This window comes from Callorhinus ursinus, unplaced genomic scaffold (assembly GCF_003265705.2).
Source record: "Callorhinus ursinus isolate GAN/ISIS: 27379988/994484 unplaced genomic scaffold, GSC_fseal_2.0 scaffold22, whole genome shotgun sequence".
Lineage (NCBI taxonomy): Eukaryota > Metazoa > Chordata > Mammalia > Carnivora > Otariidae > Callorhinus > Callorhinus ursinus.
In genome coordinates, this window is record NW_027397084.1 from 10,981,546 (window position 1) to 11,009,538 (window position 27,993).

Here is a 27,993-nt window from a genome sequence, read left to right on the forward strand (position 1 = left end):
TGAGTGATGAATGAAACTCACGGTTAAAACTCCGCCTTCTGGGATCCCGGCTACACCCAGACCCACTCTCGGCGGATGCTTCTCAGTCCTGCCCCGTCCGGCAGGAGGCAGCAGACCCCAGTCCGGGTGCGGAGCCGGAGCCGGAGCCGAAAGCCCGGCAGAAGCGGCCAGAGGCCGTCGAGCGGACTGGCCTCCGGTCTGGAGCCGGTGCGGGACACGCCCAGCCGAGGAGGGAGGGCGGGCAGTGGCGCATGCGCGCCGTGGGGAAGGTGCCGCCCGGAACCTGCAGGCCTTGCCCAGTGCCGGGAGGAAGCGCGCAGAATCGGGAGGCGCTGGCCGCGGGGACCGCTTCCCGACCCCAGGTACGAAGTTGGCCCGAGGCTGGCTCCCGATTTGCCTCCTTTGAGCCGCGGGGAGGGCTCGGGGCTGCAGGTGAACTGTACACCTCGCAGTCGAAAACTTCCCCTTCTGAATTTTCTTGTGAAGGCACAGATACGGGCAAAGATGCTGAGGACCTGGGGAGGATTTTGCAGGGGATGGGGGCTGCTTCTCCCAAGCGTCGCTTCTTTCCACCTCCTGGGAATTCCCCGAATGTCCTCCTTCCGCGGCCCTGAATCTCCCACCTGTTCTTCCTACCTTCCTGGAGCTAGGGAGAGGCGAGAAAGGGATGGGGTTCTCGGACCATGGCATAAACGCTTGGCAGTTTTAACCTTCCTAGTACCACCCAGACTTCACTCGAAAATGGTCTTTCGAGCTCCAAGGGGTGTAAAGGTAGGTAGCTTTTTATATAGTAGCTTACCGAAAATCTTAGTGGGTTCCCCAAGTTTTGGAGGGCTAGGGGCAAGGCAGGGCCCTGTCACCTGGTTTCGTACACGGTGCAGTAAATCATTTTGCTGCATTGCACCCAGGATGTTTTCTGGCCTCTCCAAGTACTGAAGGTAGCGTTTGCAATGAGAGCATGTGATGCAAGGCGCGCATCGGCTCCCACTTCCATCGCTTTCCTTTGTGGTTCTGGTCATATGGTCCTGCCATGGAAATGGAGCAAGAGGGGTGATTGCTTTTTGTCTGCATTTTCTCTGTGAGTTCAGAAACTTCTTGCAAGGATTGGGAATAGATGTATTTTGCCTCCTTAGAATACTCAGTTCAGTAAGGAGATTAAGGGAACAGGCTGTTTCCTGGCAATAGAGCTAGACTGAGGGGTTGGTCAGATACAAAATGTCTTCCTTGGGCAGAAGTTGTTCCTTTGGTTCATTCAGCAAGTATTTTCTACACACTCTGCCTTGGGCGTGGCTGTGAGCTTGGTGTTGTGGGGAGGACAAAGATGAACTGAACTGGAGCTTAGCCCTGGAGGAGCTTGGCTGGGAGGGGAGATAGGGAGGGGAGCCCAACCTAAGTAACTCTATACCAGGTAGAAGGGAGTGCAGCCCTGAGAAGAGGGTCAGAAGACTGGGAGCTCAGAGGAGGGAGAAGAATCGGCCTTTTACATCAGGTGGTCGGCGTAAGGAGAAAATTAGATGCTCAGATTACTACCTGATGATGAGTGATCTCTCATAAGCTTCAGATGTGTGTGTGTAAAGGTGTCTTCCTCACTGTGTCAGCATCTTAGACTGTGTCTCAGATAGAGCCCACCATTCCTGGATTCCTCCCTCCACCTGCCACCACATGCCTACTGCTGGTCCAGTGCTCCCTGTCTCGGGGAGTAGCATCAAGGCCTCCCTTCTTCCCACCTCTCCTTCCTAGTGGTCCAAGCCAGAGACCTAGAGGTGAGTCATCTCTGACTCATCCCTCCCCCGCACTCCCCACATCCAGGCTATTGATTCTACTTCACAAACCTCTCTGAGAGCTGACCCACCCTCCTTGCCATTGCTCCAGGCCAGGCCACCACCATCTCTTGCTTAGCTCAGCCTCCTCCTTCACTTCGTCCCATGTCCCACTACCACTGCAAGGAAGCCCTTGCTAGAATTAAATCTGGTTGTGAGACTTCCTTTGTTCATCCCTTCTGCCCTTGAGACAGAACCCAGCCTCCCTCTACAGCACTCACAAGCGTCCTGGCCCTTTTTCCCCAGCCCCCTGTCTTCCCAGCCCCCCTGCACTCCTGTTCATTTTTGAAAACATGCCCTGCTTTCTCATGCCACTAGGCTTTTACACATGTTCTCTCTGCTGCCTAGAGCACATCCTTCCTTGCCACCCTCTTCACTCGGCTTACTCCGCCTCTCCCCAGGATCCCAGCCGGGACCCCGTTTGCTGTAGGAATCCTTTCTTAGGCTCCCAAGTCCCCTGAGGCACCTCTTCTTAATATGGGGCCCATGCATCTCCTCGTAGGGCTCACCACACATCTGCCTCTGCTGTGCTGTGCTGGAAGGCCAGAGCCAAGTCCAAGGGCTTTCCGTGGCTTCCTACTGCCTTGCACAAAGAAGACGTTCAATAAATAGTTGTTAAGTGGAGCTGAGCATAAGCTGTAACATTATGATTTGACTCATCAAATGCCTGAGTCATAAAGTCACCCCATCTCCATTGTTTTCTCAGTGAGCTGGTATAGTTATAGCCTCACACATGTCAAGCTTAAAAATGGGTATAAGGGTGAAAGAGGAGAACAGTCATTATTAAAGCAGCTAGTATTTGTCGAGTGCTCAGTATGTGCAGGCGCTGTTGTAAGCACTTTTCAGTATTACCTCATTTAATCATCACAACTCTGCGAGGTAATTTTGTTATCCGTATTTTACAGATTAAGGAACATGCGCAATGTCACATAGCTAGTAAGTAGTGGTATCAGGTTTGGAGCCAAGCATACATTGTGGAATTCGATTAACTCTTAGGGAAAGGCAGTAGGTAGGACGGACCATGAGAAGCTGACAGGGCTGAAGATGGAAAGTCACCAGATGGAAGGCGGTGCAGTGTGGTTGCAGCTTGAAGCTGTGAGACCAACAGAAGGGACTGAAGGGACTTGACAAATCTGAAGGGCATTAGCTTTGTCTGCATAGTCATTTTTTTTCAGACCGCTGACTCAGTTAGCAGAGGCATGATTGCTAGTGGCTAGGAATGAGACTTCTCTCAGTCTGAAGCCTTGGTCCTGTTGCATGGCCTCGGGGGTATTGCTGGCCCTTTCTGTGCTTCAGTCGTCTCATCTGGAAAGTGGGGTAATAACGACAGGCCTTAACTCAAAAGGTTGGGGTAATAATTAAACGAGCCAATGTAAGGCTTTAGAAGGGTGCCTAGCACATGGTAATTGCTCGCAGACATTGTCATCCCCGTTATTACTGTGTGTTTATCCATCTGGCAGTCCGCAGTGGTTTTTGAGCACAGGTCCTTCCTGTGGGTTCTGTCCTGCAGCACTGCTCCGTGGACACAGACGAGTTCTCCTCTTTTAATTCTTCTTCCCTTGGAGGTTGAGGATTTTTTACTAGTGCCTCCCAAGCAGTGCTGTCATGTCCTGGGCCTCGGGTTCCCTCCCCGCCACACCCTTCCTCATAGTAACTTTTGGCTTCCTCTCTGAGATCAGTTCAACACTCCTTTTCTGTTCTTCTGGGTCAGTTTGTTACCAGTTTGTGCAGAGGATCAAAGACTAGGTTAACCTAAAAGATGAGCAGCAAGAACAGAAAAACTACAAAGAAACCTCATATGAGTGCCCCTGGGTGGCTCAGTTGGTTCAGCGTCTGCCTTCGGCTCAGGTCCTGATCCCAGAGTCCTGGGATCGAGTCCCACGTCGGGCTCCCTGCTCAGTGGGGAGTCTGCTTCTCCCTCTGCCTCTGCCCCTCTCCCTGCTTGTGCTCTCTCTCTCAAATAAATGCAATCTATAAAACAAACAAACAAACCTCATATGCTATTCCTTGTATATACAAAGATATTTTCCCCATGGGGGAAATACAGTAAAAGAGGTAAGATATAAAAGCACCACTGTGAATCAGAAATTAAAAGAATTAAAAAGCTGCAAGGAACTTTAGGGTTCATCTCATCTACTCTCCTCATTTTGGGGGGCATCGACGTCAGGGATGGGGCGTGGTCCAAAGCCCAACAGCCAGCTAGTGACCTGTACCCATGTCTCCAGCTTGTAGCCAGCACACTTTCTCCTACGTCTTCTAGATTCCTGGGTAGGATTATAATGAAAATTCTCAGCCCTAGATATATGTCTCAACTGCTGCTATGAGGCACTGTAGGATACTCTCATCACTCACATAGTTTTGTGCAAGGGGCTTCATTATATTCTTCAGTGATTTACCATTGATTAAGCATGGATATCTCTGGCTGAGCTTTCCTTTTTTTTAGTAGACTAGAGAAATTAATCTCTGTAATTCTGTGGAATGCATATCATTTTTATATTACCTATGCTCCCCCCAGTTTTTTTAATTTTGTAAAACTTGTCCCTTCCCCCAGCAGTAGAATTGCAACCTTGCCAATGGACCTGATTGGTTTCGGTTATGCGGCCCTTGTGACATTTGGAAGCATCTTGGGATATAAGCGGAGAGGTAAGCCTTAACCGTATTTTTCATCCAAGGGACTTGGTGGGGGATCGGTGGTTGTGCTAAGATTATCTGAGGGTTTGTAAATACGACAAGAAGCTGAAGATGTCCTAGAGGTGGCTGAGGACCAGCATGTCATGCGTGGAAGGGAGTCGAAGAGGGCAGGGGGCGCTGGGTGCGACAGAGCATTCCAGCCCAGCTGTCTGGGTCTCTCTTCACGGGTCATTATCAATTGCATAATTAATTGACTTAACCTCCTCAGGGCTACTCACTTATTATCAAGTGAGGATTTTTGTTTGTTTACATACTCTTAGTGTCAAAACCTGAATTATGTTGGTACTGTGTTTTGCAAAGGAAAATTTGTTAAATACTTATATATCCTATCTGAGGTTGTCTCTTCATCTGTATCCAAAAGAGGAAAGAAAAAAAAAACCTAGTTGATAAGTTTTCGTGGAAAAAAATGAGAGGTTCTATTTGTGATATTGGTGGGCTTCACCTTGAGTGAAAAAGCCAGGTCTACATAGTTATTAGAGTTATTATTTAACAGTTGCTAAGAAGTCCAAGGCCAGAAGCACAGGTCTCTGTAGGGACTGAGGGGTGGCAGGTTAAAATAGAGTATTTTCTAAGATTCCTGGGAACCTCTAATTTACTTAGACTTTTGTTTGTTGCTCTTACGTTCTCTCTCAATGTGTGTAGCATCCTCGATATGTATTCAGTGGAAAAATATGATGGCACCAAAGACCTATAAACCACTACTGATGTTTTATAATCTTCTTTGAAGAGGGCTCAGTTTAAAATTCTGATAGGGTTGTTGTTGAAACACTTTTTCATTGTCAAAGATGTGTCTAAATAACTTCTGTGACAGAACAGAAAAAGCACCTCTGGACCTTTTTGCCTGCGTGTTAGAGGGGTGGGAAGAAGGAAGCGCGTGCGTGCGTGCGTGTGTGCGTGCGTGCGTGCGTGTGTGTGTGTGTGTTGGGGCGGCTGGGGGTGGGGGAGGGGAGGAGAGACAAGGATTACTTTACAGTTCTAAGCCAGATCTCTTCAGGAACAAATTCAATCACATTCTCTGTAAGGTTTCTGATTTCAGGTGCATGTGGCTCAGTTGCACAATACGGTTCCTTGGCCTCCGACAGGAGCCCCCAACTAAGTGATCCTGGAAGCCCCTGGGGGCGTGTGTTCCAAAAGAAGCCCCCTCTTGTATAATGTAGGTTAAGAGCACAGGCCACAGAATCAGACTTTGCTAAATTCTGCTCATGACACTACTCCTTACTAGCTTGGACACTCACGTGAGTTGTTTTAACTTCTGGGCTTCAAGTCCTCATTTGTATATTAATCAGTTAGGATTAAATAAGAATAATGCATGTAACACATTTCACATAGTGCCTGGCCAGAAGAAGGGTTTAATATTCTTGTTTCTACTGCTACTCCCTGCCAGTGGGAGAGTGTGTGGGCCAGTGGGGCAAAATACTTTTTTCTAGTTTTGTATTCTGTATAATGTTTTAAGCTACTTGTGGTCCCAGCATCTTAGAGCTGTTGTAAAAGTGAATCAACTCTTTCTGTTTTTACTTAAAGCTTCCCTAGACATGAATCCCGTATAGTTCGGCCAGGAGACCCTTCCACAGGAGAGTTACTGAGAACAGTGCTGGGTAGGTTAAAGATGTGACATCAGAATGGTGTTTGGTAAGAGGACAAGTATATCAGAATCCTACATTAGACCAGGTGCCGGGCTTGGGTTGGGTCAGAGTGAGGGGCTGATAGATTTTTTCTCTTGCCAGGAGCAGAGAAAGGGGAGAGCGATAGCACAGCGACAGGATGCTGAGCACCAAGTTCTGAGGTCACCCCTCTCCCACATAGGTCCCCAGAAAAGTGCATAACCAAGAAGACACTATGATTCTGAGGCTTTTTCTGAGCCAGGTGGCCAGTGTCCAAAGCCAAAGATGGGCAGAAAGCTCACTTGGCCTTCTCCTACACTGGGGCTGAACCTGACCTCGTACCTTCCTACTCCAGTTCAAGGTCAGGGCATAGCAGCCCCTCGGGAGAGGAGGGGAGCAGGAGAGCTTGTCAGGCAGGTGTCGTGCCCTGAGGAAGGGAGGCCCCCATGTGCACCTTTCAACTCCTTTGAAAACTCCTTGAGACTGCCCCAGCCACGTTGGCACTTGGAGGAAGGGGGGGTCGGCAGAGCTGGGAGCTGCTGCTTCTTCTTTTTTTTTTTTTTTTTGGTAGCCCCACCATAAACTGAGCTTTTTTGCAGGATCTGGCTCCCTTCCACCAGCCATAGCTTTCTTATGAGGTAGAGCCCACGGTCCCAACTCCTTCCTCACGCAGGATGGGCTCTCCCAGGGAGCCTTCCCACCTCTCATTCATGTGGGCTGCTGGTGTGCCTGCCCGTCCCCACTGTTTGCTGTCTGAGCTCGCCAAGACTCAGGTGCAGATGCTGCCCCTCCCTCCATATACTTAAGGTGGGGAGGATCCTAGCAGTGCAGAAATCGTCAGGGTGTACAGAAGAGAGTCAGAGATCTCTAAGTGAGAAGACACCTTAATTAAGTCATGCATTCCAGAAAATGCTTAAATCCCCTTAACTATTTTCTTAATCTGCCGTCTTCTGCTTAAACATGATCCATAACAGGGAGTGCCTGGGCATGCATTTTGTCAATGTTTATCGAGTGCTGCCAAGTACCCAGCACTCTGGCAGGTCCTGGAAAACAGCAGTGAGCAAAAAGAGACGGTGCTCAAAAGCAAGTCAGGGGGCTGACCGTAAATATGTGGACAGGTGTACAAATACATGACGGTGAATTGGGGGAGGCTCTGATGGGGGCCCTGTTTCAGAATGGTGGGTCAGAGAAGACATCCCTGAGGAGCTGACCCTTACAGAGAGATCTGGAGGTGAGCTGCTGCAGTTGGCCAGGTGAACGGTGCAGGGAAGATCAGTCCAAGTAGGGAACAGCATGTCTAGAAGCCATGAATAATAAAGAGTTTGACGTATTCAGGGAACTGAAAGAAGGCCAAGGCTCCAATAATCGAGCAGACTTGGGTTTTTCCGTAAGTGCAGTAGGAAGCACTGAAGGTTTTTAATTAGAGGAGTGACCTGTCTAGATGTATGCTTTTAAAAAGACCATGTTGCCGTGTTTGCAGAATAGATTTGCGGGGAGGGAGGAACAATGAAGAATTTAACATTATCTCCAATTGTAACATTCTAAGCCTTTATATATTTGACATGGATGGTATTACTAACTCTGTTTTGCAAACGACAAAACTCAGAGAGACTAAGTGCCCTCGCCAAGTGCTCCAGGCAACAGATGGAAGAATGAGGACTAGAACCCAGTGCGTGTGCCTTCTCATTCAGGATGCTGCTGTGTGTCTGTCTGTCTGTCTGTCTGTGCGTGTGCACGTGTTGCTGCAATCGTTTTTAACCCTGGCTACAATCTGAATTTCCTATAGATATTTAAAACAGATGCCTTGACCCTACCCAAAGGATTCTAACCTGATAGATTCTAAATAGAGTGAGCTCCACGTACCACCGACTGTGTGTGTGTGTCTTTTGCACCGTGTCCCTGGCATGCAGCCCACTGCCGGCGTGCAGGAAGTGCTTGGTGTTCGTCACCGTGCCCCGGGGCAGTGAATGAATGGGCTGGGGGGCGGGAGTGCACTGGCTGGCTGGCTGGCTGGCTGACTGCGTCAGTGCCCTGGCTCTTCCCATTTCTCAGTACAGTCACCATTCATCCCTGAGTTCTGTCATCTGGAGGCTGGAAGCTTTGTTAATTATTCAGGACAGAGCCATCACTTGCTTTGCACAGGACTTCTCTTTCTACCTCTATGAGCTTAAATACCAGTGCATCCTATTTTTATTATCACAACCTCAGAGCAAAAAGATGGAGGCAAGGAGAAGAGGAAAAAGAGAGAGAGGTGTAAAGAAGTCAGCTGATTGTCCAAGGTCATGCAATCAAGGCCCAAACCGCTACCACCAGACAGGCTTTCTTATTCATTCAGGCCATATCTAACCCTGGCATTGTTGTGTATTCGGGGTTCCTCTGCCTGTCATTTCGGGTTCAGCAGAGATCAGTCATATCTTAGAAACTGTCCATGAAGAGGCTGATATGTGATTTGGCTTTATCTAGTTACAATGCCCAGGTAGATGTACATTGGAAGGTGCATGTATCATACTTGAAGGAATGGAAGGAATTCCTTTCATTTGGGGATCCTCTTTCTGAGCACATTTTTTTTTTTCCCCAGGCGGTGTTCCATCTTTGATCGCTGGTCTTTTTATTGGATTTTTGGCTGGCTATGGAGCCTATCGTGTCTCCAATGACAAGCGAGATGTCAAACTGTCACTGTGTAAGTAAGAAATTTTTTCCAGTTATGAAGAAGGGTCGAACCTTGGGAGTGGCTGTTTTGATACCCTACACGAGGCATACTGGAAAACGTGCAACCACGTGGCAAGTGGGTATGCATGTGTCGAGACTGAACACAATACTTGTTCCTTTCTAGACCCAGTCGCAAACAAGCAGTTAAGTAGTTCACATATACTTATTGTCATTTTGTTCTTTATATCAGCAAGTGATTTTTCCCTGAAAGCTATTCTGAAATTGTGACGTCAGCACCCTCATCTCTTACATAAAATGGTCTCTCTCTCTCCATATTGACTCAGCTCCTAAAAGGCTGGTGTGACGCTTCTGAGTTTAATATTATTGCCCAGACTGTTATTATTTAGCCTCCAGACATCCATTTCCCAAAATGCAGTGCTGCACATTAAAAACAGCCTTTTTCCTAGTATTTCCTTATTCATCAGGTCTTACTTACAATAAAAGATTCTGATTATTTTCTTTACTTTCACCGAAATGAGCATTTATTAGGTGTCTCCTGTGGATCCAGACATACTGCCTAGTGTTCCTGAGGAAAGTTGAATGAGACACAGTCCTAGCCTTCCAGGAGGTTCTACCACCAGAAATTTAAGTTAGACAAAGACTTTTGAAGATATTTCAGGAATGGATTTTTAACGTGCTTGTTTACTCAGAAACCTTTTCAATAGGCTAGTTTATAAAGTCTTTTAAGAGAGCACTTTATCTTTTCAAGAAGGCAACTTAATACTTACACATAATCGTCATTATATTAAAAAGCTGAAACAATGTCTTTTTTTTTTTTTTTTTTCTTGCACAAGCAGGCATTGATAATGTGTTTGAAACTCTGGTTCATGCATTGGTTTGGTTTTTAGTTACAGCTTTCTTCCTGGCCACCATAATGGGTGTGAGGTATAAGAGATCGAAGAAAATCATGCCGGCTGGGCTGGTTGCAGGTTTAAGGTAAGAAACACTATTTATCTGTACTTTCTTCTACCATCATTTAGTGTTGACTTTTTGGCAAGAGTCAGTTTTAACTTGAAAAGGTCAAAGTAATTTTTGTTACAGTGAGCATAACTGTAAACCCCCACATCAGGCTCTCTGGCTCTCCCTCTCCCACTCCTCCTGCTTGTGTTCCCTCTCTCGCTGTCTCTCTCTCTCTCTCTCTCTGTCAAATAAATAAATAAATAAAATCTTAAAAAAAATAGAATAAAAAACTGATTTCAGTCTCATTTTTCCTCAAGATTGACTCATCTGAAACAGTAAATACATTCATTGAAATCTGATACTCAGTCTCAGAGTGTTCGACAAAGTGATAGCCTGCTACACTTAAAATTTTGAATTTTTAAGGGACAGTTAATATTAAAAAAATAAATAGGGAGCCTCCGATTTCTCTTAATTTGATCCCAGTAATTCTATCCATGAGATTAAGCATATTAACCACATACAAATTTATAGGTAACATTTTTAATTCGTCCTGGAGGCAGCCTTTGTATGTTGAAAGCCTTAAACATGTTTACTTCTTTTGTTACACATTTTTACTTTTCGGAATAAAGAAATAAATGTATACAAAGACTGATGTTTATTGCAACTTTAATTCCAATGGGACACATGACGAACTAAAGAATTAGAAACAACCTAAAAACTCACCAATAAGGAAATGTTTCAATAAGTGTTTTGTCTGCTTAATGAAATATTGAGCAGCAATTAATAACACATTTTCAAAAACTATTTAGTGGCATTAGAACATCTTAATGATGCTGTGGGACATAAAAGCAGAATAAATAATCAAATATAGTATGATCTCAAAAGTTTGTGTATAAAAAAACAAGATAGGAAAGATAGGCTTCAAACTGTAATAGTGTTTATCACTGGGTGATAATACAATGAGTAAGTTTCTCCTTCCTACTTTTCTTTAGAATTTTCTCGTGTGGCTGTGTATCATGTTTATGACTTGGTGGGCGGGGGGTGGTGTCAGGGAGGAAAGTGATTACAAAGAACTGTTTTCCAGTTATGGCTGTGTTCTAAAAATGATCCTTGGTAATAGAAGGAATCAGAAGTAGGGTTTATGGGTCAAGAAGAACAAGACCCCAGTCAGTGGAAAGTGGCTGAGATTGTAATAATAACACCCCAAAATTGCTCCTTGCTTCTTTTTTCAAGCCACTTGCCTTTACTAGCTTATGAAAGGTTTGTGTTCCTTTCCAAACCTTTCTCTTACAAAGGTTCGCCCCAGATTTTCAGAATCGTGAGTTTTGATTTTGCTCATTCAGTCAATCAGCATTTTTAAGTGGCTAATTCAGCCATGTCTGGGAAGTTCCAATACAGAGATAATTATGGAGATCATCCCTGTTCCGAGGAGAAGAGAGCATCTTGGAAGCCAAAATTTAGTAACAGTACAGGTTAGGGGAATATATACTAACCTCTGTTTTATGCCATGTAAGCGTGACCCACTCTTTGCCTTTCTTTTATTTTAATCCAGCCTCATGATGATTCTGAGACTTGTCTTATTGCTGCTCTGAGAATCCAAAGGAACTGAAGACTAAATTCATGTGATTCTACGGGCAGAGCATACACTTTGTATTTAAAAGATAAGCTTCAACGTGGAATGTTAAGTGTCTTCTTTTACGTTAGAAGCAACAGAAATGCTCCAAAATGAACAGGAGTTTGAGGGATTTTTTTTTAAACCAAAAACTCAGCTGTTTTCTACTTGTCAGATAATGATTTTATTAAAGATATTTAATAAATCATTATGCACGCTTTCATTTACTGTGTCTACTTTTATATATGTGAAGTTTTTTTTTTGACAATTCCAAATACTCATGTCTGATGTTTAAATTAAACTATAAGTTCCCAGATAATGGAATGCCAGAAGTGAACTTTACAAAATGCTGATGTAGCTGCTTGTCATTTGTGTGATATTAGAAATTACAGTTCTTCCATTTTAATTTTATTGCTGCCAGTGTTATTTTTCCCTTTAAAAAAACTCTAAGCACTCTCTGTGTACTAACAGAATGTATTCAGTATTCAAATAAAATGCATTCTGTTTTAAACCTGTTTCTCTCATTTTAATGTCCTCTCTCTATACTCAAATCATTTTCAACATTTAAGTGTTCAATTATTAATGAAAGAGATTGGGAATTCTTCCTCAGGAGCAGATATTTTCCCTTGCTGGAACAATGGAGATAATATTGTAATAATTCTGAAACAAAAATGATTTTGTCCATTTTGTCCCAAATCACCACTTCATTTTTAGGCAGAATTATGACAGTGTCCGCAGCACTTACTTTTAGGCCCCAGACTAAACATCAAGAGACTTGAGTTCTAGCCCGGTTCTCCCACTAACTGGTTATAGGTTCTTTGGAAGGTCATTTCCTCTCTCTGGGTCTCAGTTTCTCATCCATAAGGAGGAATTTGGACTAAATGGTTGATGAGATCCCTTAAAGCTCTAAAAATCTGCAATTTTGATCCTGTTGCCTCTACTCCATGGTGTCAGATTATAAACCCATTCTTTATGTGAAATGGTGAGTAGAGCCCCAGTTGGCAAGAGCAGAATTGATACTGTTGTGTTCACTTCCCTTTCCTAGCTGACTTTCAAGGAAGTTATTAGACTTCCAGTGATAAGTAATTCAATTAAGGGAAGAAAGGAAGGAAAGGGAAGGGAAGAAGGGACGGGAAAGGAAAGGAAAGGAAGGGAAAAAAGAAAGAAAAGGAAGAAAACCTACCAGTGTAACCAAAAGGGAGGAGGGAAGGAAAGAAAGGAAAGGAAAGGGAGAGAAAGAAAAAGAACCTACCAGTTTAACAAAATAGAAAACCCAGACAAAATCCTTTGATACACTTCAAAAATATTCTACTTTAAAAAATCCCACTTATCCTAACGGTGCTAAAGAGGTTGTTAGCACAAGCAAAGTTGGAAAAAGTGGTTTTCATTGGGTGCTGTGTGTACTATCAGAGATGACTGAGAAGACCCTTCAGATTTGGATTGACAATTTATACTCATGATTATGATACAAAAGTAGAAACTGTGAAATTGATTATAAAGATATATGCCATATCTGTAAAATACTCTAGTGATTGAAAGTTTAAGAAACTAGGGGCACCAGGGTGGCTCAGTAGGGTTAAGCATCTGCCTTTGGCTCAGGTCATGATCTCAGGGTCCTGGGATTGAGTCCCGCATGGGGTTCCCTGCTCAGTGGGGAGTCTGCTTCTCCCTCTGCCTCTGCCCCTCCCTCCCACTCATGTTTTCTCTCTCTCACACACAAAGAAAATCTTTAAAAAAGATGATAAAATCTAAAAAAAAAGAAAGTTTAAGAAACTAGCTTGAAGCTATGCCATGTCCAGGACTTTTCTCAAACGGGTGTGGAGTGGGTGACGGTATTTGTATATGTGGAGTGTTTTGTTTCTTAAAGAAGTCCTTGATATCCACTGACTTACTTATTTTACTCTTTTGTAATAAGTAGAATGCAGAAGAATCTTTATTTGGATGATTCTGATTCATTGGTGTTTTACTGATTTATGGAAAAGGGTTGTCCGATTTACAAAGTATTTGGTAGTTTATTTCCTTTGGCTTGTTATTACCTTATTAAAGTGTTCTTATGATATCTTTCTGGGCACTGCTATGAATGCAAAGTGAAACATTTGAGAACTCTTCACTTGTTAATACTCAGCTACTATATAGTGCCCATGTTTTTGAGAAACATGCCACGTTCAAATTTGAATATGTTCATCACGGTCTCAATGGAGCCTTCATCTAGTGGAGGCTTCCTTTGGCTTCCAGGCTGCAGAAATTTGCAAATTGTGGGAATGTAGCTGATTCTGGCCTTGAATTCCTAAAATGCAGAAGTATACTAGCCATGAGAAGAGAATATGGCAAAATAGATAAAATATAAATGATGCATATTTTTGCATGTGACAGAAAGTGTGTAAAAATTATATTCCTCGTGGTTGGTAGAAACAGGAGATAAAACGGAATTTTCATACATCATGTGGCATTGTGAAGCAACGCTACCCTTGTACAAAGCAAGTTAGCAATATTTCTCAAGAACCACAAAAATGTTCATAGGCTGTAACCAAGTGACCCCATTTTTCAGATTGCATCCTAATAATACTATCTTAAACATGGAAAAATGTATACCCATAAAGATGCTGTTGCAACGTTATTCATAAAAGCAAAAATTCCAGAGTATCCTGATATATAACTAATAAATAGAAGCCCTCATGTCATAAGGATTTTTCCATGTCGTAATCTTGGAAAGTACACCTTTAGGTGGCTGCATAAAATTCTGCCCAATGGATGTGTCTTCACTTATGTAGACCCTTCTCAGGTATTGAATATTTAAGTTGTTTATGATTTTCAGCATTTAAAATAAGGTTATTCTGAGCACAGCCCATGGAATATTATATAATCATGAAAATTTTCAAAAATAGAAGACTATGCTGTATCCAAATGAGGTGGTGGACTACATAAAAATACCCAAATATGCTTATAACATAATGTGAAGTGGGAAATTGAGGCTGCAGAATTACCACAACTTGGACAACAACTATTTTAAATAACCATATTTTTAAAAGGTTAGCAAGGGGGGCGCCTGGGTGGCTCAGTCAGTTAAGTGTCTGCTTCGGCTCAGGTCATGATGCCAGGATCCCGGGATTGAGCCCTGCCTCGGGCTCCCAGCTGAGCAGGGAGCCTGCTTCTCCCTCTGCCTGCTTCTCCCCCTGCTTGTTCTCTCTCTGACAAATAAATGAATAAAATCTTTCTTAAAAAAATAAAAGGTTAGCAAGGAATCCACCAACGTAGCAAAGTGTTTTAGAACTGAGGCCACAGAATCAGTCAGGCCGAGGGTTTCATCCTGGTCCCATCACCTGCTGACCGGGTGACTTGAGGGAAAGTTCTTTAACCTCTTGGAGCCATGTTGCCTTTTCACTTTGAGGATAGAGTAACATCAATGCGGTCATGTGCCTTCAGTGCTTGGTACAATGCTCGGCACCTAATAAGTGTATAGTTGATGGCTATGGTTATTGTTAAATAATGGCTCTGTGAGGGTGATAATATCTTAAATCTTTTCCTGTCATTTTATTGAGGTTCTACATTCAGGGCAAAACCTTTGAGACTGAAGGCCTGCCAGAAGTCGGCCTTGGATCCCCATGCTGGCCCCGATGACCCTCATCTGCTTTCCTATGCCACTTTATTTTTAAATTTACTACCTTATATTGAGGTTATCTGTCTATGTGCTTATCTCGCCCGCTAGGTGTGTTCCTTGAGGGCATCTGTATCTTTAGCACAGGTCTTGGCATAAAGAAGTTAGCAGCGTCTTCAATAATAATGAATGACTGGTTGAAAGAATAAGTGAATGCTACAAGTTCGTCCTTCCTGAAGTTCCTGGGAGTTATTTGGATAGCATTACCTGTAGCAGAGGGAAGCCTGCGAGGACACTGGGTTTGCCCTCTTCAGCCATTAAGATGACTTCGGGGAGCTGTATATCGGCCCAGCTCAGCTGATCGCCCACAAGGAAATCTTGCCCGTGGTCTCTTAGAGCCCGCATGCCAGTTGAGAAGAAGGTAGAGGATTTAAGGGCATTAAAAATAAAAAATAAATAATATCAACTAAACAATCCATATGATTAGGCTATAAAATTGTTGATATGATAAATATATTCAAATGTATATACTAAATCATTCAATTAGAACCATTGTTACTCAACCCGGAAAGGATGGATTAAACCAGCAGATAACTTAAAGTCAGGGTGATTTGGCAGAAAGTCTTCTAGAAGTTTAGAGACCTGGCTCCTCGTCTTGGGCGCTGGCCAGCTGTGTGAGCACATATAAATCCCATCTCTGAGGGCTTCAGTTTGTTCATCAAAAGAGGTGGGATAGCTTGGGTCCTCCTGAGTATCCTGAACACTGGAAACAGGCTGATCTCGCACACCTTTGTCTTCTTTTCATTACATCCCCTGCACCTATTCTATGAACGTTTACAGAATAATTTTACCCCCATAGTCTGGATTGGTGGTCCTCCTGGGTCTAGGATGATAATTCTCTCCTCACACCGTCTCAGGTCAGGATCCTTATTAGGATGCTGCTCTATGTGGGAGAACATCATTCTCCCAGGGACCCACACCTCATTTCTACAAGCAGATTTTCTTCTAATGGGGCTCTGACTTATAGGTCACTCTGAGTCAAAATCAACTGAAAATAAAAGATTGGAGAAGAAGGTCATTAAGGTATTGTCTAGCCCTCCAAACTCTCTGATTTTGTGATGCTTGGACATGGGATCAGGAGTTAGAGAGACCAGAGTGTAGGCCCTAGTGTGATTAGTTGTATGACATCAGGCAAGTTACCTTGCGTCTTTAGGCTCTGGTTGCTTCATCTGCAAAATGGGGATAACAATGGCACATCTTCCACGGAGTTATAAAGATGTTGTGGGATCATGCATGCAAAATGCATGGCACAGTGCTTAGCACATAGTAAGCACTTAGCAGAAATGAACCATCAGATGATTAGCTCTGTTTTGGTGATGATGCTGATGTTGATACTATTTTGAGCCACAAGAGAAGTCTCTTTTCTTCATAGTATCTCACAACAAAAACTTAAGTCACTGGGAATAGTGATGTTAAACATTCATTCCATTGTCTATATTAATAAAACTATAAGAAAAAATTGCTTAAATTATATGCTAATTACAATGGAATAGATTATCTTTTAATTTCAAAGGAATGATACCAAGAAAGCCTGAGGTATAGAATATTCATATTTTGATCCATCTTCCATCTTGGACCAAGGGGACTGATACCTCACTAAATGTAATTAATGGAAAAGTATAACATAGGAAGTTAGAGAATCTAAAATCTACATTAAATACATAAATATAAGGGGTGCCTGGGTGGCTCTCGGTTAAGTGTCTGCCTTCAGTTCGGGTCATGATCCCAGGGTCCTGGGATGGAGTCCCACATCGGGCTCCCTGCTCAGCAGGGAGCCTGCTTCTCCCTCTCCCACTCCCCCTGCTTGTGCTCTCTCACTCTCTCTCTGTCAAATAAATAAATAGAGTCTTTTAAAAATAAAAAATAAATACATATCAATTAAATAATCCATATGATTAGGCTATAAAATTGTTGATATGATAAATATATTCAAATGTATATACTAAATCATTCAATTAGACCCACTGTTACTCAACCCAGAAAGGATGGATTAAACCAGCATTGCTGGTGGGTTTGGAAAACTGATATCTCATTTTTACCAAACCCTTAACATTTTTCATGATCCATTCCTATGTTGACTGATATAATGAACACATCTTGACCTTGAGGTCAAGAGCACTGATAACTAAAGAGGTCTTCCAACACTGTATTAGGGCTGGCACTAAGTATTTGCTTCCAGCTCAAGTTTCTCAGACATTATTTTCAGCTGTTAAAAATGCAGGGACAGATGAAAAATAGTACTATTTTGGAACAATTGTTTTCTTAACATTTTGAATATTGTATAGAATTCTGAGAAGCCTTATAAAGTACCCTGAGCCCTGGTACTATCCAGTGTATTTTAGAAGTAATATCCATCTTTTCCCTCACTCCACCTCTCTAATTAGTGTGGGATTTTTCCTCCCTAGAATCTTCTTTTTTGGGGCGCCTGGGTGGCTCAGCTGGTTAAGCGACTGCCTTCAGCTCAGGTCATGATCCTGGAGTCCCAGGATCGAGTCCCGCATCGGGCTCCCTGCTCGGTGGGGAGTCTGCTTCTCCCTCTGACCCTCCCCCCTCTCATGCTCTCTCTCTCTCATTCTCTCTCTCTCAAATAAATAATAAAATCTTAAAAAAAAAAGACTCTTTACTCCAGAAGTAAATCAAGCAACTGAAATTCTGTCAGCATTAGAACCCCAAATATTGCTGAAGTTATGCATGGAATCCTTAAAAATAAAATGCAGAAGACCGGACTGAGAGGAAGGAGAGCAGACTTGTTTTGTAACTGCCACTGAGGGGAGAGTTTTGCTTTCACAAAGTGTTTTGGGGATTTTTCATCCACCAATGAAGTTCTCTACTTTTAGTTTAGTTCTTTTTCTCCTCCTTGATCCAAGTCACAGGGCAGGGCAGAAGTTTGTCGCTTACCTTCTCATAGACAGGGAAGAATCTTGTAGTAGCTCTTTCAAGGATGTCTTCAAGATTCTTCTTCTTCTCTCCAGGCAGGGACAGTGGAAAGAACATAATCATGTCGCTCAGGTCCTTCTACATACATGTCAATCCTAGAGAAGGAGTGATAATTCAAAAGAGTTGCAGATAAAGGAACCATCATTTCAGGAGCTAAAGAAACAAGTTATCAGTGCTTCGCACCACCTGCCTCGTAGCAGGTGCCTCAATGTCCCATGATTTAAAATCAAGTATTGCTGCCTACATGCTATTCCTTTGAGATATTAAGATCAATTTGAGAAACAGAAAAATGATAGGACTAGAGTGTGGGAGCAGTTATGTGGTGTGTGAATATCAGCTGTGTGACGTGAGTGCTAAGTAAAACATACACAAAGTATTAAAATAATCCTAAAGTAATAAATGAGGCAAAGATCATATTCGGCTATTTAAATGTTATAATAAAAATGAAATTGCCCATGTCTATACAGGTTGAGGAAGAGGCAACCAGGGACCTCTATGCTCCCAACAACATCTCCATCTGGATTTAAAGGTTCTCAAACTTAGTAGAACAATTCAAGAAGGCACAGAACTTACTCCACAGGTCCCCCTTGCCACCACTCACATCTCTGTGCCAGAATGAATAGAAAAACAGATATTATGTTAGACAAGGCACCATGGGCATTGGGAAACCTCTGTCCTGGTCCAAAGTGAGTTTCTTAATGTTTTGGAGCCATAGTTCTTTTAACTTTAACCTAGAATACCAACGAGTATCTTGAAATAGCCTCCAATTCTTTGTACTTCTGCCATTGAGAATAACTCTTCATTCTCCCCTTGAATCTGAATGGGCAACTTGTTTGACCAACAGAATGTGGGGAAGTAATGTTCCAAGACTTCTAAGACTAGGTCATAAGAAACCTTATAGCTTCCACCTGGTTGTCTCCCACATTCGCTCTGAGGGAAGCCAGCCACCTCATCAAAGAAGCTCAAGCTGGCCTCATGGAGAGAAAAGTCATGTGGGGGGAGAGATACCCTGCCAGGCCCATTTGTTCCAGCTCTCCCAACCCAGGTGCCAGACATCTGAGTGAAGAACCACATGAGAGGCTCTTTGAAGAGTGCCATCCAGCTGATCCCTGTCAACTCACAGAACCCTGAGAGATGGTGTCTGCAGCAACAGCCAGCCAGAAGAGGAGCATTCTGAGCAGTAGGGTTGTTTGGGGATTATGTAGTAGAAAGAGGGTTAAAATATAAAGTGTCTAACACATATAAGGTTTTATCATCATGAGATACCAGTGAGGAAACCATAAAAATTATTAATTCATTTTCAATTTATAAACATTAGTTTTGTGAAAGATGTACTAAAAACAATTTTGCAGTAAAAGGAACCACAGCTCCTTAGAAAAATGGCTGAGTTCAGGTCCAGAACAAGAGATGTACAGGGTTAATCTGGATTAACCCCTTACAAGGAAGTTATCAGAGACCACTAGAGTAAGTCAAACATTCCCGGGAGCGACTTTGCTCCCACTGGCCAAAGGCAGGACAATTTGAGCATAAATAAAAGTAACAACTAAAGTGAATTGAAACACGTCAAAGATATTTAAATTGATGAGCTCATAGTGACACTAGAACAATAACAATAACAATAATTAATTGGTAGGCTATAGGTGAGCCAACTCATTTGGAAAATTGGTAAACAAAGGTCTATCATGTCTTTCCTAGAATAAATTGTACTCCAGATAACCAGATAGTAAATGAAGGAAAGTTTTTCTTTATAGAAGTGTCCTAGATAATAAACGCAGAAGGAATGATAGCACTGAACACCAATGGCTGTTAAAATCATAAAGAATAGACAAGTATTTTTTGCTTCCTGATTGGGGAATGCACCAATACCTATGAAATAGTCTTGCAAAAACCACTAGAATTTGAGTCTGTTAAAAGCTCTATATCTAACAACCAATTGACAGGAAATAGAGACAGAGGAATGTGTTAAACTACACTGCAGGGATGCAATCAGCAGAAATTTGGCAATTAGAATCTGTTAGAAAGCAAGAGAAAGCTTATGTTAAGATTTAAAAATACAGGATCTATTTCAAAAATTTTACTGCATTAAAAATTTTAAAGTTCAGTTTCTGAAAATAAATGTATTCTTTAAAACAATGAGAAATTTATTTAAAACACACCTCCTTTGGTAAAAATGGACTATTTGTTGGTTACTAAGGGTTTTCTAATTCTGTGCCGTAATTTGCAATTGAGGGTTGCTGTTTTAACATTCTAAGACAAGACAATGTTTTGCTGGTTTGTAGACAGGTATGCCCATTGCAAAAGGACAGGTGTGTACATGTGAGAATTAAGAATGTCTGGGACCCTGGGGCGGGGGACTATCTGGTGTGCCAGAGCCTAAGGAGGTGGTTTCTGAAGGCTACTTCCTGAAGCAATTTCACAGGGTCATGCTCCCAAATTTGTTCTTATGATTTACCCTGTGCTTTACTCCCACCTAGTGGAGGGAAACACAGATTTCACCAGAAAGAGGCAGGAAATGAAATAAACTGTAATTGGCCATGAATTGGTAATTGTTGAAAGTAAATGTGTACACCGGGTTTATTTTACCATTCTCTCTCCTTTGATGTGCATTAGATTTTTCCACAAGAAGTTAAAAAACAAGAAAAGCATTTTCAGTGAATCTATCAAGAACTACATACGATTGCTAACATGACTAAAGGTTAGATTTTGTTTGTTTAAGTAAGAAATAATTGCTGTTACCAGGCTTGTTCCTGCAGGTTCCTTCCATGCAAGTCAGATTTTGCAGCTAGGTATCTTAGGATAGCTCTGGTTTCTGCCAAATTCATCCCATCGATTTCGACCATGGGCATTTGTTCATACATCAGGGTTCCACCTTTAAATGTAAAAAGGAAAGTTGGGTTCTTTACTATCCCTGATGGTAGTAACTGAGTCTTCTTTAACTCTTAAGGTGCTACAAAATGGGACTACATAATTAACTATGATTAAAATATTTTAGAGACTAATCCAAAAGCAGGAATATGTAAGCATTTATTCGCAGAAAGATGTGCAGAGTGCAAGACTTGAGGCTGAGTCCTCTGGGAGACACAACAAAGTGCAGACACAGAAGCTTTCTTTCTGGCCGAGAATGTCCCTTTCTCATCACTTACTCTCCATCCCTGTGGCCACCCCGCTGGCTAGACTCTCTTTCCCTCTGAACCATCGTAATAATGTCCTAGCTATTAACTCAGCCCTCAGATGGGCCCTCCTTTTTTTTTAATTAAGCTTTTTAATTTTAATTCCAGGACAGTTAACGTACAGTGTTCTATTAGTTCCAGGCATACAATATAGCGATTCAACAATTCTATATATTACCCAGCGCTCATCACTGTTAAGTGTGATCTTAATTCCCTTTACCTATTTCAGCCATTTCCACCTCCCCCCCCCCCCCAGTTTGTTCTCTAGAATTAAGAGTCTGCGTTTTGGCTTGTGTCTTGTTTTCTTTGTTCATTTGTTTTGTTTCTTGAATTTCACATATGAGTGAAATCATATATTTGTCTTTCTCTGACTGGCTTATTTTGCTTAGCATTATACCCTCTAGGTCAGTCCATGTCATTGCAAATGACAAGATTTTCTTCTTTTTTTGGCTGAGGATATTCCATGGTATGTATATACCACATCTTCTTTATCCATTCATTTATCGATGGAAACCTGGGCTGTTTCCATCATTTGGCTATTGTAAATAATGCTGCGATAAACACATGTATCTCTTTGAATTACCGTTTTCATAATCTTTGGGCCACTACCCAAATAATGGGATTACTGGATCATAGGGTAATTCTATTTTCAACTTTTTGAGGAAGCTCCATGCTGTTTTCCACAGTGGCTGCACCAGTTTGCATTCCCACCCACAGTGCACGAGGGTTCCTTTTTCTCCACAGCCTCACCAACACCTGTTGTTTCTTGTGTTTTTTATTTTAGCCATTCTGACAGGTGTGAGGTGGTATCTCATCGTGGTTTTGATTTGCATTTCCCTGATGACGAGTGATGCTGAGCAGATGGGCCCTTCTTATCTACTCCACATGCACTGCCTGCTTGTTTTCCCGGAGTCATAACACTGGGCTTAAACCTTTCCATTACTCCTCTTTGCTTACAAGACAATAATATTTAACCTCAACCTAGACTCCTTGACATTTGCCTCCATGTACCTTCGGCACGTTATTCCACACCACTCTCCTACGTGAACCCAAGTCCCGGTGGCCTCCCATCAGAGAGACAGCTCTTTGTTTTGGGCTTACTTTTTCAGTCTTCCAGGAAATCTTTGCATTACACAACAGCGACTTGAGAGGGCAATGGTTTAATTTAAAAGAATTCCACTCTCTCTGCCTCATCCTTCCCTCCTTCCCTCCCTCATCAGTCAGTCTGACTCTTCCTCAGAAGGGCAACAGTAAGGATGGCACTTTTCCCACTTTTCCTTAAGTTAAGCCAGTTCTCTGGACTGATTCCGTGGCAAGAACATCCTGGTTTTTCTGCACTTGCCACCAGGTTTAACTGTCAGGGCATTTTCTGCTCCCTAATTACATCTGTCAGGATCCAGCTGGGAGACGGAACCATACTGGTTACTTTAACCATACCAAGTTACAAAGAAGATAATTAGGTCCTGGAGCACTGAGAGGCAACAAAAAGACAGTACAGCATCATGAAGGTGACAAATGCAGAAAGTAAGTATCATCCCTAAGGCTGAGGAAACAAGGAGATGGTGCTGAAATTATTACAATTTAGAAGCTCGGGGGGGGGGGCTCCTCCCACTTTGAACACTCATATGCTTGTTGCAAGGTCCAAGTGCTGCCTTCCTGACATAGAGATATGGATAGATACTGCCTACCTAATTTTCTCTGCTCTTAGAATGTGTGTGCGTGTGTGTATGTGTGTGCGCGCGCACGGGCGCGCGCATGCGCATGCATACATGCCTCTCAGAGATGGAGAGACCATCTATCTCATCCTTGGTCTAATGCAGCATGATGCAAGGCTTTTTTCTCACCTTGGATCAGTTTCTCAAATTCTTCACGTGTTTCAAAAAGTCCTTCTTCAAACTAAAGAATGAAAGAAAGAATACAAGAATGTTGTTATCATTTTTACTGTTATTTCTTTTGATATCATGGAAAAAGAGTGCAATAGAAGTAAAAGGTCTAACCACCAAGGAAACCAATATTTCAACTAGTTATTGAACGCATGCTGGCCTTTTCTGGGTTCAATGAGCCTAAGGACTTTTTTTGGTTTTGTTTTTTAAAGATTTTATTTATTTGACAGAGAGAGACAGTGAGAGACAGAACACAAGCAGGGGGAGTAGGAGAGGGAGAAGCAGGCTTCCCGCGGAGCAAGGAGCCCAATGTGGGGCTCGATCCCAGGACCCTGGGATCATGACCTGAGCCGAAGGCAGACGCTTAATGACTGAGCCACCCAGGCGCCCCTAAGGACGTTTTTATATAAAACCAAAACTGAATTCAGTTGACCCAGTAACATGGATATCTCCTGTTGTGTGGATGGAGCCTTCCAGGTAGACTTTTCAGATGACAATCTGAAAGCTAGCTACTCCCCTTCATTGGCTCAGACAAGTTACTCTCTTCTAATTTCAGTTTCCTAATGTGTGAAAATGAAGCTAATACCTAGTCACGATGTTGTCATGATGGCTAAAAGAGATCCTATCAAAGGAAAACTAACCCTCATGTTTGGCTCAATATTGACCATTGTTACTGTTTTCCTCAGAACTTTCCCTTGGGTGGTGTTGGCTGTCCCTCATTTCCAGTGTCCAACAACAAGCAAATGTTAGTTTGATCATTTTATTATATATTATCTTTTTAAACCCAAGAGGCTTAGACACGGAAAAATTAAATTGCAGCAAATCTCAGGAACTACGTGGTAGCAATCGAACAACAGCACTGAATGAACTCAGAAGACACTTTGGGGCATTAAGGAAACATGAATCGAGGTGTAGTTTATTTCCTGGGGCTTTCAAAATTTTTTTGCTTGTCTTAGATTTCCGTTTTATTGTTAGATTGTTACCAGTTAACTTCTGGATACTTTGTCTCTAAAATACATTCACAGATTGAACATGTGCATTTTGTACAGTACAATTTTAATATAAAATTTAAACACAATGAGTTTTCTGTATTATTTCCATCATTATTAGAGATGGAAAACCCCAGCATGTAACTGGAAAACAATATTTTCCCCAAAGATTCTATTCTACCCCCACTGTCACAAAAGTAATTTTTAAATTTTACATTTACAATTAGGAATGATAAAAAATATTAAGAAAAGAGACTGATAACATGGTTCTCTGGTAGTGTTCCTGAATATTTAATGTTAAACCGAGATGGCAGATCACCCTCATTCCTAAACCTTGAAGACCAGCATGAACTACAACTCTTCGTGCTCTTCTCCAAGCCTTCCTGTGATGCTTATGAAGCCCAGAGAGGTTAAGTGACTTGCCTAAAGTCCCTCAGCTAAAAGGTGGAAGGACCAGGGCTAGAATTCCTTCTCTCCAAATCCACTACATGTTAGATACTATCATTTTGCTAAACATGTATTTGTATTTCAATAATCTTTATAGGAAGAAGTCATTCTGAAGTTGATATCAAATATGAGAATATAGATAGGGATAACCAAGGTATAAAGCAACACTTCCCAAAAAGCGTTTTTCCTAAATTTGAAGATTACTTAAGACATTCATGTAGTGTGATGGGGGAAAAAAAAGTATATATTTATGATTTCAATTTCTCCTCAAATTTCTCAGGTCAGGTACTCCGGGGTAACTTTTACTATCTGTTTTGGCCAGGCTCTAAGAGCTCAGAGTGTGGAGCTCAAACTCCAATTCCAACCAGGGTGTTACCAGGTCAGTCCCTGAAAGCAGCTTGGGGAGAGGGCAGCATGCAGGAAATTGTAGCCTGGGTGTGGCCATAGACCAGCATGGGATACAGCAAAATTCCTCAGACTATGCACTGTCTGAGGAATTTTCTGGTAAGTTTAGACTGAGTTTGACCAGATCACACAGCAAGGGTCCCCCACCTGAACGTTTTTGTTTTTAATGGTGTGTTTTCTTCAATGATACCTTTTGCTTGAAGGCTTACTGTGCGAGGGGCCCTGGGCTCTAAGGATACATGAAGCACGGCCATTTTAGCAAAGTCATGTATGCTAGAGCATGATGACTTAACTTTTAAAAATTTGCTATGACTCACATCAAAAGGAAAAGTCAGACACAGAAGGTCAATATTACTATAGAATTGTCTTCTAACTCTGACAAGCTACGATGATACCAACCCTGAATACAAAAACTGTGAGGAGGGCGCCTGGGTGGCTCAGTTGGTCAAATGACTGCCTTTGGCTCAGGTCATGATCCTGGAGTCCTGGGATCGAGTCCCGCATCGGGCTCCCTGCTCAGCGGGGAGTCTGCTTCTCCCTCTGACCCCCCCTCTTCCCTCTCGTGCTATCTCTCATTCTCTCTCTCTCAAATAAATAAACAAAATCTTTAAAAAAACAACTCTGCCCCTCACGTTTAAAAAAAAAACAAAACTGTGAGGAGTCAGAAGACCCGGGAAGGAGCTTCATGTGGCTCAGAAGGTAGAATTGGCCATTTATTGTTTTGAAAAAATTAGGTCATTGGAAGAAGAAATAACAAGTTCAAATTTTTTTATCATATACTAAAAAATACTAAATAATATTTAGTATTATAAAAAATAATAGTACTAAAAAATATTGCCCCATCCAAAGGAACTGGAATGTTTTTGATAGGTGGGCTTTGGGTTCACATTGTCTCCTGTGTATTTTACCATATTTTATCTAGATCTAATGCTAATGCAACAATACATAAAAATTGCGATTTAAAAAATAATTATAAAGGAATGACCCTGATTCCCCACCCCCTTCATTTATTCATCTGTCATTTATCCATCTCAATATGGATGGATCTCAAAGACATAATATTGAGTGTAAGGAGGAAAATATAGAATGATTCATGAAGGGAACCACTTATATAAATTATTTCAAAAGGTGCACAAGTCAATGGTTGGTGAGCACACACATAAATGTAAAAATATAAAGGCTGGACTAACTGGATAGGGGTTAGTTAAGTGGACATGGGGATGATGGTCCAACTAAATTTTAGCTTTATCTGTTAAGGTTTTATTTTTAAAAGATGATTATATTAATATATTACCCATGTGGTTTTTTTTTTAAGACTGAAGGCAAATACGACAAAATAATAATAATCGCTCATTCCACATAGTGGCATCATGTTTGTTTATTATGACATTCTTTATACTTTATGTATTTTCAAAATTTTAATTTAAAATTTAAAAAAACTCATAACGAAAGGATTTTTGAAAAAAAGTGATGATGAACTTTTCACAAGGATTTGTTGCTTTATTATAGCAGAGATTCTTAACCTGGGGACCTAGGATACAACTGTGTATTTCGCGGCTTCTTGGAGCCCCTATAATTATATGTACATCGGGCTTTTTCCTGGGAAGTGGCTTCATAGGTTTCTTCAGATTCTAGTATAAAATATCTGTTCTCTTCTCCTAAAATGTCTTCAAGCCTCTCTACCACCAGATACCATAAAATGGTATGTTTCACAAAATATTTGAATAATAAGCCGTGTTCTAAGCTGCATTCATATACGGTATCTGCATTCCTAGTGAACAAATGAATGTTAGTCTTCTGTCAGGGCCCAAACAGAATGTAGAGCAACCTAACAAGTATCAAGTGAATGGAATTACTTGCTATTTGCATGTTAAACCATGTAAGTGTGAAGAGAACTCCCTGCTCTTTCATCTTTGGATCCAAGAGACCACTTAGGAGTGACTAGGAAAAAAAAAATTCTGTGTGGCTTACAGAAGAGGCTAATTGCTTTATATTCACAGTGAAATTGTATACAGATACAAACATTTATCTTTGAAAGGTCAGTATAAACTTCAATAGCAGGTTTTAAGTGTGTTGAGAATAGAATTTTTTTAATTCATTAAAGTATAGGATAGTTATATTTTTGGTAATGAATGATATGTTCTTACATCAGTATCTCTGAGACCCTTATGTGCATTTAAAGAAAACTACCTGTTTCTCGATATTCATGAGAAATATGTAGTTAAACAAATCCAACACTTGGCTGACAAGGATGAAATGAAAAGAAGCTATTTGGTAAAACGAGTCCCTTCCTTCCTTCCTTCCCCCTTCCTCCCTCCTTCCTTCATTAGTCATTATTTGCTTTACCTTGGGTCAGCTCAGTACCAACAACCAGTTTCCATGATACTTGAGTGCTTATTTGAAGGAACTAATTCACTCACAGCCCAGTATCTAAAGAGCAGGTGGCAAAATTGGCTTTTTGTTCAGGAATCATAGGAGTTTCCCACACCTGCTCCCTAAGTAAGTGCTCAACGACCCCATGATGAAAATAATATGAATAAATCCAGCATCTTACCTCTACTCCTGCTGCGGCCAGGAGCCACCGGATGGACTCCATTCGGCCTCGTCCGTTGAAGTGGTGAAGCTTGGGCTTCCCCGCCATGCCTAAGGATTCCTGTGAATCAACAGAAAGAGACTGATGAAGACTCTTCGGCACAGAGAGCGAGCAGGAGAGAAATACAAATGTACAGAGCAGTGCAAAGTTAACCAGAAAGCTCTGGACTTGTGCCCCAAATCAAAGCTGTTCCTCAGCCCCAAGGCTGCCTGGGTTCTGTTTTCTGTCTCACAAATGGAGTTTATCATCACTAATTGGTGTTCTCAACACTGAATTGAATAACTGATATATTTTGGGCGCCTGGGTGGCTCAGTTGGTTAAGTGACTGCCTTCGGCTCAGGTCATGATCCTGGAGTCCCGGGATCGAGTCCCGCATCGGGCTCCCTGCTCAGCAGGGAGTCTGCTTCTCCCTCTGACCCTCTTCCCTCTCGTGCTCTCTATCTCTCACTCTCTCCCAAATAAATAAATAAAATCTTAAAAAAAATGAATAACTGATATATTTTTAAAAATAGATAGAGGACAAGTGAGGAAGCCAGACAGATGGAAGGAATTCAAAAATAAGACTCTGACCAGCTTTTCCT

The 27,993-nt window shown here is 42.0% G+C and overlaps 1 protein-coding gene and 1 pseudogene across 7 annotated transcripts; one reads left to right on the top strand and one right to left on the bottom strand.

Annotated features, from left to right (window-relative positions):
- Positions 1-135: 135 nt before the first annotated feature.
- On the top strand, positions 136-20,417 carry TMEM14A (transmembrane protein 14A). 7 transcript variants are annotated; one of them, XM_073905093.1, is made up of 5 exons: positions 136-362; positions 4,375-4,463; positions 8,691-8,792; positions 9,670-9,757; positions 18,393-20,414. In XM_073905093.1, the coding sequence occupies exons 2-5, from the start codon at positions 4,394-4,396 to the stop codon at positions 18,466-18,468; spliced, it is 336 nt and encodes a 111-aa protein (XP_073761194.1). In that variant the 5' UTR covers positions 136-362; positions 4,375-4,393; the 3' UTR covers positions 18,469-20,414. The 7 variants fall into 7 exon arrangements, with proteins under 7 accessions (XP_073761194.1, XP_073761193.1, XP_025746559.1 ...); XM_073905092.1 differs by having other exon boundaries at positions 144-362; positions 4,372-4,463; positions 18,393-20,412; XM_025890774.2 differs by lacking the exon at positions 18,393-20,414 and adding an exon at positions 11,274-11,844 and having other exon boundaries at positions 201-362; positions 4,372-4,463.
- On the bottom strand, positions 13,234-27,460 carry LOC112837806 (glutathione S-transferase-like; annotated as a pseudogene).
- Positions 27,461-27,993: the final 533 nt, after the last annotated feature.

Coding starts and splice junctions, on each gene's coding strand:
- TMEM14A (XM_073905094.1), top strand. Junction 4,464..8,690: donor CTTGGGATATAAGCGGAGAG/GTAAGCCTTAAC, acceptor TTTTTTCCCCAG/GCGGTGTTCCATCTTTGATC. Junction 9,758..18,392: donor GGGCTGGTTGCAGGTTTAAG/GTAAGAAACACT, acceptor ATGTCTATACAG/GTTGAGGAAGAGGCAACCAG.